Source organism: Cephus cinctus, unplaced genomic scaffold (genome assembly GCF_000341935.2).
Source record: "Cephus cinctus unplaced genomic scaffold, Ccin1 Ccin1_scaffold1310, whole genome shotgun sequence".
Taxonomy (NCBI): Eukaryota; Metazoa; Arthropoda; class Insecta; order Hymenoptera; family Cephidae; genus Cephus; species Cephus cinctus.
This window is the reverse complement of record NW_014333737.1, coordinates 898635-911968: the sequence shown is the minus strand read 5'-3', so window position 1 is coordinate 911968 and position 13334 is coordinate 898635. Positions and strand designations below refer to the sequence as shown.

The 13334-nt window shown below is 35.9% G+C and overlaps 1 protein-coding gene across 9 annotated transcripts in view; it reads left to right on the top strand.

The window, feature by feature from the left end:
- The first annotated feature begins 147 nt into the window (after positions 1-147).
- Positions 148-13334, top strand: part of LOC107272904 (muscarinic acetylcholine receptor M5) — a 33315-nt gene continuing 20128 nt past the window's right edge. For 2 of the 9 annotated variants that reach the window (XM_015750566.2, XM_015750564.2), the window contains exons 1-2: positions 2822-3492; positions 11176-11394. In XM_015750566.2, the coding sequence (XP_015606052.1) occupies positions 11297-11394 (98 nt within the window). In that variant the 5' untranslated portion in view covers positions 2822-3492; positions 11176-11296. The other 7 variants (XM_025090175.1, XM_025090178.1, XM_025090177.1 and 4 more) reach the window with 7 other exon arrangements.

The following is a 13334-nucleotide window of genomic DNA, read 5'->3' as shown; positions in this document are numbered from 1 at the left end:
CTTCGCGGGTAACTAACTTCAGAGAAAAGTTAACGATAATAAAACTATGGTAACGATACCATATTCATTTTTGCATCATCGTATGGTTCAAATATGGTTAATGAATAGGATTTAGATGTAAATCTAGGTTTTTTTCATTATAACACTATGTCTGATGTGTATCGTCAATTTTCATCAAAATAATTATTGGAACAATCAATCATTAAAGGCCATTGTTCTATGCTTAAAGGTTTTTTGAGGATTTATAATGTATAGGTACTATGTATGTATACGTATGTACGTTCGTTTTAGCAGCTTCGAGACATTTTTATCAGAGGCGTGGCTGAGGCCTTTGGTCACAGTAGCGACTCCCTTTGTGTTCGCACGAGTAAATATTAGCGGAGGATGATGAAGGCCTCCGCCAACTCCTTCTTCTTTTCATCCCGTCGTAGTCGCCAACCTACAACCTTTCCAGTAGACGACGACCGCTTAGTCAACCAGGAACGCACTTTGAAGAGTAGTTCGTTCTCCGCCAATGGGTTCCGGAACTGTTGGATTATACAAGAAAGTCGTTTCCGTTTTAGTCCTTTGACCTGTGAACCATTGGAAAAAGAAAAAATTTGCATTCCCTCAATACTGCGTAACATTCTAATCGTACTAAATAATCCTACGTGGTTTTTATCCCTTTGAAAAATCCTGAAACACCCCAACTGAAATATTTGATGGAGTTAACGGAAACGCTTTTCTTTATTTTTTTGAGCGCATACCCCGGTTTTTATGCAGAAAAAGAGCATAAAAAATATAGTTTTTTCAAAATATAAAATAAGGGTTGCAACCCCTTGGGTCATTAACAAACCTCATATCTTCGACTTCTTATGACAAATATTTTCCACTTGGTTTTATTAAAAAATATTAATTAGAAGTCGAGATATGATAAAAAAACGATTTTCGGGGGTGAATTTCAAGGGTCGTTTTCACCCCTTTAAAGTGGATGTCAGCACAAAAAAAAAAATACGTGTCTCTTATTTTGTCGAGTACTGCAACATATCAAAAAATTATTGAAATCGGTGGGGTCGGGTTGGGGGGGTTTCCTTGTTAGTCCATGATGCACATTTTGAAGTATCAATTTCGCCTGCAGAATCACGATTGGTATCGATTGAGAAATTAATTATTAGAATTTTTTTTTTTGTTGGTTAATCCATATATATTGTTAATAATCCAGAAATATGATACTGACGTTATTGTAGATATCTCGATTTTCCGAAAGACTGTCTTGTGTGCCAAATCCTCGAACCCCATTAAAGGGATGTCACACGTTACGTACACGTGAGGTTGCTTTCACAATGAAGTCTATTTTCTTTTTGAATAGAATGAGGGAAATATTTACGTCGAAACCACTAAATCGTGCAAATAACATTCATACATGGAATTTCTATACGATTTGCATATGCAAATATTATATACCTTGACGCACCTATGACACTTGTTAATATTTATTATATAATACTAGTGTTAAAAAGAAAAATGTTCTATTCCATGGGGACTTCGGGCACGACGCGTGCAGGTATAAGACTTGTATAGAAGTATTCTATCCCTCAAAACTTGTACAATCGGCCCTTCTTTCGCCCTATGCTCTGGGTAAACGCTCGTGAAGAATTTTCCGATTCACTACATTACCGATATGTCAAAAGACGCTTTCGATATAGTTTAAAGGAATGACTCGAGGAAGCAGATAGTAGTTATCGGCTAAATGGATCTCGACCAATTAGAATGATTTTTTTCCGAAATTCGCAATTTTGGCTATTATCAATACAGTCTGTCTTGGGATACCAACGAGGTGCCTCGAGCTGGGTCGCGCTCCCGTGATATCTGTTGATAGTTTTTCTGACTGTATTGCCCATGGTACAGAAAGCTGTCGATAGTGTAGTTCTCGCGTTCGTTGTCGCCACATTATGAAAATCCTGTAGATTTTACGCGCGTCTTTCGGAGGTGCAGTGTTGTGCAGTGATGCAGTGTCCACCTGAGTGTCCCTTGGATACAATTCCTGGCCCCCACGGATTAGCCGAATCAGCTCCGGTGAGGACTCCTAGTTTCTTAATTGCTGACGGGATTCCGATTTTTGAAAAGTGTTTAAGAACGTCGTATTTCCAGCATTGATTATTTATATAGATTTTTTTATCTCTACCTCATTTTTTTTTTAATACATTGAAAACCCTATGGTATACGTAAATTTAGATTGATATCTATACTGACAAGTGACTGAGGACAATGTTCTACATTCTCTTGACCTTTAGCGAAATATAACTTGACGTTGTTTCATTCTTCAATGATGAGAATCTCGATCCTCGTGACGCCAATAGACAATTCATTCTTCACTTTGATGTTAAGTTTAGCACGTATTTAATTCTGCGACAGTTGTCTAGGCTTACAATCCTTTCTCTGATAGGAATGATTACGGATGCAGATTGTTCCACTGGATAAAAGCACGGAATAGGTATAAATTTAAGAGGCTTACGTCACGAAGGTCGCAAATTGAAGACGTCTAATATTTAAAAGTGTCTGGCAATGTGTATAAATAGCATTAAGTATTTTTTGTGAAATTTCTGAAAAAAAAATTCAAGACAGTCGACAGCGAACAATAGATTTTTTTCAATTTTTCTTTTTATCAAAGAAATCATTGGTCTAATAATAACAAGGGAACGTTATGCTTCGCGTCAAACCTTCCTAGAGTGCGCATGCGCTTGAAGAACGGGAACGACGGGAACGGCGTCGCGACGCTCTCGGCGCTCACTTCAATCCTCGCCGCCGCGTGTCTGTCAACGAATTCGTCTAGTGAGCCTGAAAGAACTATAAGCATGTCGGAACCACCTTGCGCGATTCTTCAATCAAATTGATCCGTAGATTAAATTTTGTTTGATTTGTTTTTTTTTTTTCCTTTAATTGCGTATCACTTCACTCTACTAATTTTTACTTTCATCTTTCTTTCACTACGTCGCGCTATGGGATTTTTACTTTTTACAAAAACACTGTACAAGCTAGGCACGACGGATCAGTAAGAGAAAATTCAATACCTCTAGTAACGATTTTATTTTGAGGCTGTTTTCATGTAATTCGGATACTTTGGCAGTTTAGAAAAAAAAAAAAAAAAAAAAAATTGCAATTTGAACCCAAGAGATTTTGTGCTATGGAATAATTATTCTTGTTGTTTTATACAGCGATCATAGAAGAGTGTATCGATATTATTGGCCTGTTGGTTCTCAATGTATTTCGTTACGTCATTTTACTTTACATTATTATTCGCTATTTTTCTCCGATATAAATTTTCACTTGATTTACTAAATTACAAAGTGACGATTATCAATAATAATTTTTCGCTATCCTTATAATATTTTCGTGGGGTCGTGTGCGCGTAAATCGTATCAACACGTTGAAATGTAAATCTAAAAGTTTCTCTTAACAGTTTAAAATCCATCGAGTTCGGCGAAGGCTTGAATTCTCAATTGCCACCCTAAGGTAAACAGTATTCTTACGAAAATTTTAAAAAATTCTTCTGCGTCTCTCCACTCATTATTATTCATCGAAATCCCTGTAAAAGATAACATCCTCGCCAAACTCAGCAACGATCAAACTCCAAATCTTACACGGATGAAAAAAAGATAAGTATGCAAATGATCGGGAACTCGAGTGTGACATGACTGATGTGTCATTTGATTCTCACGACCAACCCCGAGACTCCAATGTCGAAATGATAAATGACGTTAGCAACTACGTCACTCCCAATAATTATCACTCGCCCCTCTGATTTATCATCCCGCGAATTCAACCCCAAGGGACTGTAATTAGAATGCAAAATTATTAACCTGTTCATAGTGTAGCAAAATTTGATGACTTAAAAATAAGTTTAGAGTCCGTGATAAATGTTTCGGGTAAGAGTAAATGATATTAGATACCGTATTCATATCTTGACTAGTATTACCGAAGTTCGGTACTCTCTGTCTCCATCTAACAAGGGCGCCATTAACACTCGTGCCGCGCATGAAACATTTCTATTATTTTGCATAATATCAGTCTTCCGTATTGCACAGTCAACCAACCCGATGAGATAGTTGAACTGGGCCGAGTTGTGGTTCAATGTTGTACGTACCGTTGTAGTACAACAATTAGTTATCTACCCGTTGCTTTTGCTCCAATTCGAAATTGGATAAACGATCGATACCGAAATTGGCCGCTAAAGTGAAAAACGTTGTTCCATTTTAATATAAGTTAGACAACAGGAAAACTTGACGCGGTAAAGAAAGTAACTCTGCCACATGTTACGTTGGATATAAGAAAAACTGTTTCGATAAGATTATTGAATTGGTATTCAAAAAAAAAAAAAAAATAGAAAATTGTATTTAAAGAATTGAATTCGTTAAAATACATGACTAATAAGTCATATTTATATGCCTTATGGTATTTCTCACATACGTTCCATATTGTCCGGGTGATGTATAACGTTTAGAAAAATAATATTTCTGCCTAGATTTTATAAGGTATAAAATATTTCGTGAAGAACTCGATAAGAATTCTCACACGCCAGTCTGCGTGAACAGTACGTAATCAAGTTTGCATTGGAAGGAGTTACCAGCACGAATATCTCATTTAATAACTCGCCTATGGCTCAATGTTAACGAGCAGTGCAGTATTTTCCTTTAAGGCCTGTCCGTATAATAAAATTCCTATCTCTACTGAATTCCTGAAAGATTCGAAAGCGTATGTCGCATGATATTAGAATTGGGATGGGTTTGATCACCTGAAGACAATCATCACGGTCGGGTCAAGCAGTTAAGACCCGTCTTGACAACAGGGGTTGAAACGATTTTTTCTATCTCCAGGGTCCTGCCAGAAGGACCTTTCACGATTTTCCATAATTGATTGAAATTCGTATCCTCGGCTACGAAGGAAATGAGAATTCGCAGCAGAACGATAAAAGTCAACAATAGAAACGCGGACAGGAGACTTCAGTCTGATGGAAGGAAGCTGTGCTTAGGGGCCGGAAGAGTCCGTAGAAGGTAGACGATGTTGGGGGGCGGAGGAAGTCGTCGTATCCGCTGAGGTTTATAGATAGAGATAATCGTACTCGCGATAGGTACCAAAAGAATTGCCTTACGGGAGTGATAATAGAACAAACAAATTTTTTTTAATTCAAATTTTTGATTCAACAAATTTAAATGAATTTGACGAAAAAAATTTAATTTTTGATTTTTAATTTAGTTTTTGTTTTTCATGCTACTTGACTTTTTTTTTGTATAAACTTTAATTCACGTGTCAAGTTTTTCGTAGTCATAATAAATTACTTGTCAGCAACGGCGAAGCACGTGTCTGCCTAGACATTTGCGTAATTAGTCAATGCCTTAGGGAGTGAATGGGGAATTGGTTTTTGCGACGTTTCATTCACGCCGTTGAAGACGATATTTTTGGAGAGAATTAGTAGGAAAGATGGAGGCTCCTAGTGGTTATGAAAAGCGACTGGACATTGCATAGGAAAAACAATTTATAACTCCCCTACTACCTTTCGGGTTCTTAACCTCTCTAACCATCTTCCGTAGTGGCATCGGTTAATGCTGTCATTTTTCATTTCTTTGCTGGTGACGCGCGAGCGCCTAAGATGGATTACATTTTTTGTTATTGAAAGGACCTCTGCATATGCTTTGGTCGGTACGTACCAAAAACTACTCCTGCATGACGGTTTCGATGGAACCACATCGATTATTACTTGACTCCATGTTCCTATTTTAACTTTTATTTATAACGGGCAATTTTTTCATGGAATTTAATAATGAACCAAAACAAAATACGTGTAACCAATTTTCGTCTGCCAAGGGGTTATGAACAATGAATTTTTAAAATATGTATAAACTATCCATATAAACTCAATATCCAGCCCAAATACGTCTATTTCTTTCACCCTAGTTCCATTAAGCATTGAATGTCATGTTACATAACAGACAAGATATTAAGAAATCGCAAGGTATAAAAATCGTTGAAATTTTACATAAAGGATACAAAAATTTTTTTCAAATTACAAAAACCACTAATATAACAAAGTCTCGCGTAACAAAGACGTTTAACCCTATAACAGACTTTATGAAAGACCAAAGGTGGATGTTCAAAACTTCTTTATTGAACCACAAGAATGTTTGCAAAGTACGTTTACTTCGAACTTTAAGAGGATTATCGGAGATGAAATCCCTCTGACAATTGTAAATAAAAATCTGTATAGGGATGAATGAGAAAATGGCAAATTCTAAGAGGATTTCATCTGTGGTCCGTTTGTGGTGGTGAGTTTACCAAGATGAAGGTTCTGTGTAACATAAAGAACGACTAGTTAATAACGGATGAGGTGAGTGACGAGGAAAATCCTCCCCCTCCACCCCCCTCCCTAACACCCCACGAAACAGCTAAATCCGCTTTAACGGACAAAATCAGGGTCTTAATCTCAATTTCAATTGAACTCAATTTCAGTAAGAATATATCCGGCTCCCATATATGTATGTGTCAATAAAATTATTGGAATTTATTGGTTAGGTATTAGTCGATTCAATAAATAATGATAACTGTTCTTTATATGATTCGTTATATTGATTTCTGTTATCGTTATTGATCTTCGAGGTGATAGAAAAATTTTATTAATTGTTTTTTTTTTTGTTTCAATCATACTTATCGAAAAATTTGCATTCGACATTTAGGATGGAATACTTTTTTTTTCATAACCAAAGAGATTTCCTCGAGTATCGTGAATCGCTTTGAATTAAGTGTTAATTGTTATTCCGCTCGAGTCTCTTTGATTGCAGTGATCGGCATTCGGGTAAAGGAAGTAGGTGCTGTGGTAGTATGTAGGTGTAAATTATATAAATGCATATACATTGTATCGATCGGTGGACTTGATATTACTTTACTGGGTGGGAGACCTTTGCGTGCATAAATATGTTCGCGAGGATTTATTGATTTCTAAATTTATCACATCATATACGCATATAATTTATAACGCCATTATGATATCATGTGAAGATACAATACAAAATTTTACGTATACTTTATCGGATACCTACCTTACTGGAAGCTACAGATATATGTATCTGTATTCGATACATATATCGAAGCAATTGCATTGCTGCGCAATTGGTATATTCGTCATTCGAGTAGGCAAATCCGAATAAAATCCGGATACAGCAGCTTCCCTTCAAGAGAGGGAATAAAAAGATCTCGCGGCGGTAGGTACATCAAATTATTTGTAATGGGACTAGGGGTTAAAGGAGCGGCGACGGACAGTAAGGGGGGCAGGGAGTCTGGAAATTCCAAGTTAGGCATGAGTTTATGGGAGTCTCTTGACGTAGCCGTAAACTTAGTTAGAACGATGGGGTAGGTAGCCTCCAGCATTAATAATTAACGCCCAGGGACGTAGTATTGGAACTGTTCTTGTATTATTGGCGTGCAAAATACTGATAAACTGTAATGCTCGGCATTTATTCAAGAATGGATTCCCTTCTGAGAGAATTAACTGACATGGGTGAAAAAAAAATCATTGTTGACTATCTAACTTGTTAGTTATAAAGGTCGATATTTATTATTGCTCGATACGTACCGTTGCGACCAATGACGTTATGTTCAAGGCATAAAATGCAAGGTTATCGATTATTTCTTTGGTTTAGTTCCACTTAGACGTGAAACTTTAATCGCCAAGCAGTTATGGCGAAGTTTCGTGTACGCAAGGGATGATTTCTTTTTTGAAGCAAACAAAAATATTTCTATAACGTCGATTTTATGTACATATGTAATGGATACAAAGTTCTTTTTTAATCCTCGATGCATCGTGCATCGTCAATAGAATATTCCTCACTTTCATCGATAATTTCGAAATATCGTTGGATATTAACAAAAACAATTGAATCCATCGATACTTTGCATCCATTGGGAAATATTGATCCGAAATAACAGACCTGCCGAATGATGTATCTTGTCATACGAAATTGTTTATTCTTTTGATAGAAGGAAAAAAAAAGTCAGAACCTTCAAGCTCTGTCGATATAACGAACAAAAAACAAAGCTGAATTGACCGTTGCTAGAAAAAGCACAAAAATGGATAGTTTGATTTTCTTTTTTTCTTCTTCTTTCTTTCCTTCGACTTTATGGAACATTAACTTCACGCAGTCAGTAGAAACCCTCGTTTGCAATCAGACACACTTTTCCCTGCTATTGCTGATCTTCGATAACTGTCGATCAGGACCAACCCTCGAATCAAGCATAAACGAAACTTCTGTAGACTCGCTGAAGTTTAGGGGTAGGTGTATAGGGTGAGTGGCAAAGGGTGCTATCATGGTAGTGGATATGGCTCCTTAATGTCAAGACGGTAAACACTAATGACTTTCAAGTTACTCGCTTATGGGGCAATTTAAGGTGAAGTGATGGATGACTTTGTGAATTGGATAATACCTTAATAGTGGTTTGCAGTTATCTTTGCTTTAGATTTAATTCCTGATAGAAACTTGATAATAGGAAGCAATGATAAGTGAAATTAAAAAAAAAAGTTGTATACTAATTTTTAATTGTTATACGGGGTATGATTGCTCCACGTGGGTTTTATGAAAAATAATTTTTGAGCTTGAAAAATGTTTTATCGATCACTCGATAGCTATAATAATTGTCTTGGTCTTTATTGTTCGCCTTCCATTCATGTTAATTTTGTATGCTTAACTCCGATTGTTTTGTTCAACCATCCCTGAGCAATGCTTCCACAGGCAGGTTAGGTATATTCAATTTTTGTTATTCTTACGTTGAATCGTGAATGACAAAGTATTGATTAAATTTTCAAGTTAAATGAGTTTGCGTTCTTGTAAAATGTGCAGAAGAAAGGAATAATCAGTCAGAGTGATTTTGTTGAATGGCGCCTTTTTTTCTATAAATAATAACGAAGACGAACGAGATCGAAGCTGCGATGCGATTCGTTGGTATTTGTTGCATGGGATTTTAGTTTTCGAGGATTTTTCAAGTGAATCCAAAAAGGGGAAATGAATCGGAATTAAAGGGTAGTCGTTTGACAATAGCGAATAAATCGATCGGCAGTAATTGCACGATGCATATGTCGTTTGGAAATAAAGCTTCAATTTCTTGGTTATCATATCCGATAGGCATCAAAATAATATTGGAATTGCGTTTCAAATAATAATTATGAAAAAACATCTAATTTCCTTTTCAAAAGATTTGAGTATACCAACAAAAATTTGACGTGTGTTATCACCGTGACTTCGAATTACGATTACATTTTACGAATCCACGAAAATAGTTGAATTGAACACGGTCCGAAAATTCAAGGGAGAGTCGTGTGAAAAGGGGGTAAATAAAGAGAAAAACAGCAAAAGGGAAGAAATATAGACTGAATAAAAAAAAGCATTTCGAAAAAGCTTTCAAAAATCCAGAATCGTGGAAAAGCAAAGCCGGGTATCAGGACTGTCGTGCATGCATTCGCATTTACTATTCGTTTTCAATCCTATGTTTGTTTTTATTCAAAAATATGGAAAACGATCTACATCATCTTTTAAAAGCTCTCTTGTATAGATTATATGTATAACACATGATAGTCGTATAGTCAACCCCTATTGCATGTAAAAATATTTAATACATATATGAATGATAAAACTGATATAAAAGTGATAACGAACACTGTTGGTGGTCGGGATGTAATATGCTTACTGAATGGTTCCATAATGTTCTTAGAAGCTGCTCTTGACAAAGGAACCCCTTACGATGCTCTCGAGCACGTTAAATACTTATCCCGTAATATTTTTTGTGGGAACACAAAAAAATTGTATGGGAACACTAGGAGGGTAAAGAGGTTGTCAAATGACTATAGTATTGAGATACGGTAATAGAATGTTTAACGAAGCGACGGATTGAATTTTAAGAGGTGTCCTTAAGAGCTTTTAGGCTAATGTCGCTGCGCTTCGCATTGGTATAGTAGGGCGTTCATTTTTAAGGTGAAACTGTCAATATTCATTTTACATTCGTTGTACAGTTTCTGCATGTTAAATATTTACACGCCCGACTGTAATATGTATACTAATATAGAATTAATTTTATTTCTTTTTAAATAGAATTATTTGAAATAAAATTTCATATTTTAATTAAAAACTAGTGATCAGACGAATAATTGAAAGTTAGCATTTTTTTTTTATAGAAGGCATATATTTGTCAGTATAACCTTTAAGGGTCTAATCTACTCTACTAGTAGGATTTAAACATTTGGATAATTGGTCCTTGGAAAATATGCGTAAATCACGCAATTTGTCGCTTCCTTATCTCACGGGTATTTAATGCCTGGTTGGCTTTGGGGTAGTTTATTGCGATAGTTTTGGAATACCAATAGTAAGGACTATGAAGTTTTTTTGACAATTTCCAAAAATTTTTCTATTACATCGAAATCATCCTGAACGTTTAATCATTCTCAGTAGCTTCGCGATGAACACACTTGGATGAAAGTCAAATAACAAAGATCTTCGTACTTTCTTATTATACGCTTTTTTTTTCATCCCTCGATTTTTGCAACCCCTTTTTTCGACTTTTCAACATTACTTCTCATGGGTATGGAAAAGTTAGAGAACGTTAATGGTACCAAGGTAATGTTGACTGATGACTTTTAGTGCCACCCCTAAGCACTTTCAAGTGTTAGGGGCCAAATTCAAATTCAAGAAGAATAAATTAAGGAACTATGATAAATTTGTATCTAAAAAAAAAAATCATTAAGACAATTAATATACAAAAATTGTGTAAATCTACCTACCCCTAAGTTGAAAAATAGTCAAATCTTATGAAAATCACAAAAATCAAATTCCCTAGACAATCTTCCCCACCCAAGTAAATACATCAGCGAGGAATTGATAAACGATTTTAATTGTGAAAGCTGGAAAAAAACCCACAATTCGACACGTTCAAACTTTACTAGTCGCCATAATTGCCCATATAATTAAAAAAGTCACAATATCTCGTTCGATATATTAATTATGCATAAGCCACTGTAATTAAATTCCCGATCCCACCCCACCGTTCAATCGCATTTCTAGCATCCCTCCTAACAAGCTCTCCCTATTGATGCAAACCAACAACATTATTTCCAACACGCAGGTCAGAGCAATAAAAAAAAGCTTTTTACGAACTTCGCAGAATGTACTCGAGGTGACTGGATACCAAAGTAAAGGTGGAGCGTGCCTGGGTAGGTCGCTACCACCGAGAAGAAGAAGAAGGAGGTCGATGAGGAGAAGGATAAGAAGCAACAGCAAAGGCGATGGAGGCGAACGGGACTGAGAGCAGCCTGAACGGCACAGAAGCCAATCGGACTGTCACGCCAATTTTTACCATAGGCACGGACTTCATTACGCAATGGTGAGTCATATTGCAATTTAATTTCATTCGGTAATGTTGCTTTGGAAGACTCGTCGATAATTTGTGTGACGTAATGCCTCTACGTATACTCGATACATCGAACTACTTGCAAAGAGAAACTTTGCCTTAACGTAAATTCATATCTCGAACGTTTTTCAAGAATTCACGGAACGAATTTATGCACATATATTCCTGTGTGTCGCTGTCGCTTGTTACTCTATGCTAAGTGCTTTGCGTATATAATACAGAAAATACTCAATTACGCGAAGTGTGTAGGATAATCATAAGGTAAACTGACAGTCACAAGTGCTACGTATATATTAGTGTATGCATATATTTTGTGTATATATATTTTACTATACTTCTACTAACGTTACTTGAATTCCTGATCGATTGTACGTACGCCAGCATTTTCCCTTCTATCATTGATTCTGTACATAAACCATTGGGTATTGTACGTATAGGCATACTTCAAGCGTCTTATTATACTTAATTGGTAGACTATCCAAAATTTTATTTACCACGGTATGACCGTTTCGAAAGGTGATCTTTAATTTGCTTATATCGACTATTTATAAGGAATTTCGATTCCATTAGCAAACGAATCGTTAAAAACTTGCGTTAAAAAAATAGTAAAACATACTGCTCGTCCGATCGATACCAAAGTATAGGTTACCTCTGCCTACATTTCGTTTTTTCCTTGGAGAATTCTTTTTCCGGAAAGCACATAACAATTTGTATTTCATCTAAATACCCATTTACAGTCGTATCGCTCTTACGAGAATTTCATAAGTGAACAAATTGATATGTAGGTTGATAATTAAACGACTTTTTTTTTTTTCATTATACTGAAATTCATAATAATTGCGAATACCGAATGCAGCTTCGTATGAAGCGACGAGATGAGAAAATTGCAAAAACCTCTGGGAACTTTCTGTTTGCCATTCGAAAATGCATTTAGCAGCTGCAATTGCACGGTTGGAATTTCTTGATGGCGATAAGCTAGGGGTAAACAGAGACAGGAGGTAAATACACTCGTTCAAGAGTAAAAGAGAAGATAATAGGGAGGCGCAATTACAAAAGCACGTGGCACGGCAATTCCGTACTTTCGGAAAATCCAGGAGATTTTGACTCTCAAGTATTCTCTGGTTCAACCAATTCCAGTGAATGGTCATTATTACGGAATGGAGTAATAATATCGCGTGATATCCTGCCATAGGCGATCGATATCGAAACATTTCATTGGCAGAGTAAGACAGGCAAAGTAAAGTATACGAAATTGCCTAACAGTGCAAAAAAAAGAATGTTAATAATTCATCTAAGCTATTTATATGAACTAAATTAATATCGGAAATTAATATCGGAAACTTTCATATGAATTTTTAACCATATGAAGGGTATTAACTAAAACAAATTTTTTTGTAAATTTTTTTATTCATTTTTTTCTCGATTTTACGATATAGACGATCGCATATAGTTTATATGAAACGTTTATCGATTACAAGTATAGGCCAATTACGAGTTCACTGAGCACTTTCTGTATCTTGGGGCTGGGTACTCTTGAAGTTGTTACCGAAGCAGACTAATTAACGGATCACATTAGAATTTGGAAATAATTATAAAGATCGATTTATCGGGTTATCGTTATCTAATTATAATTAGGTATCCTGCATTCATATTCCTAACCACAGTTACACGCTCGCCACCAATTAAAATGATAACTGGACTCGATAATACCAATCTATGGTTATGCATAACCGTAATAAAAAAAAAAGAAAGATCCGTTAACAGTAAATCTCTATTTTTTCGTTAATTATATCCCATTCGCATTCTCAGGTCTAATAAAAATGAGCTAATCTCAGTGACGTAGAGTTATATCGCTGATGAGCGTGTTTCACGGGACCCTGAGTAAACGATAAAACTCGTATAAACGAATCCGG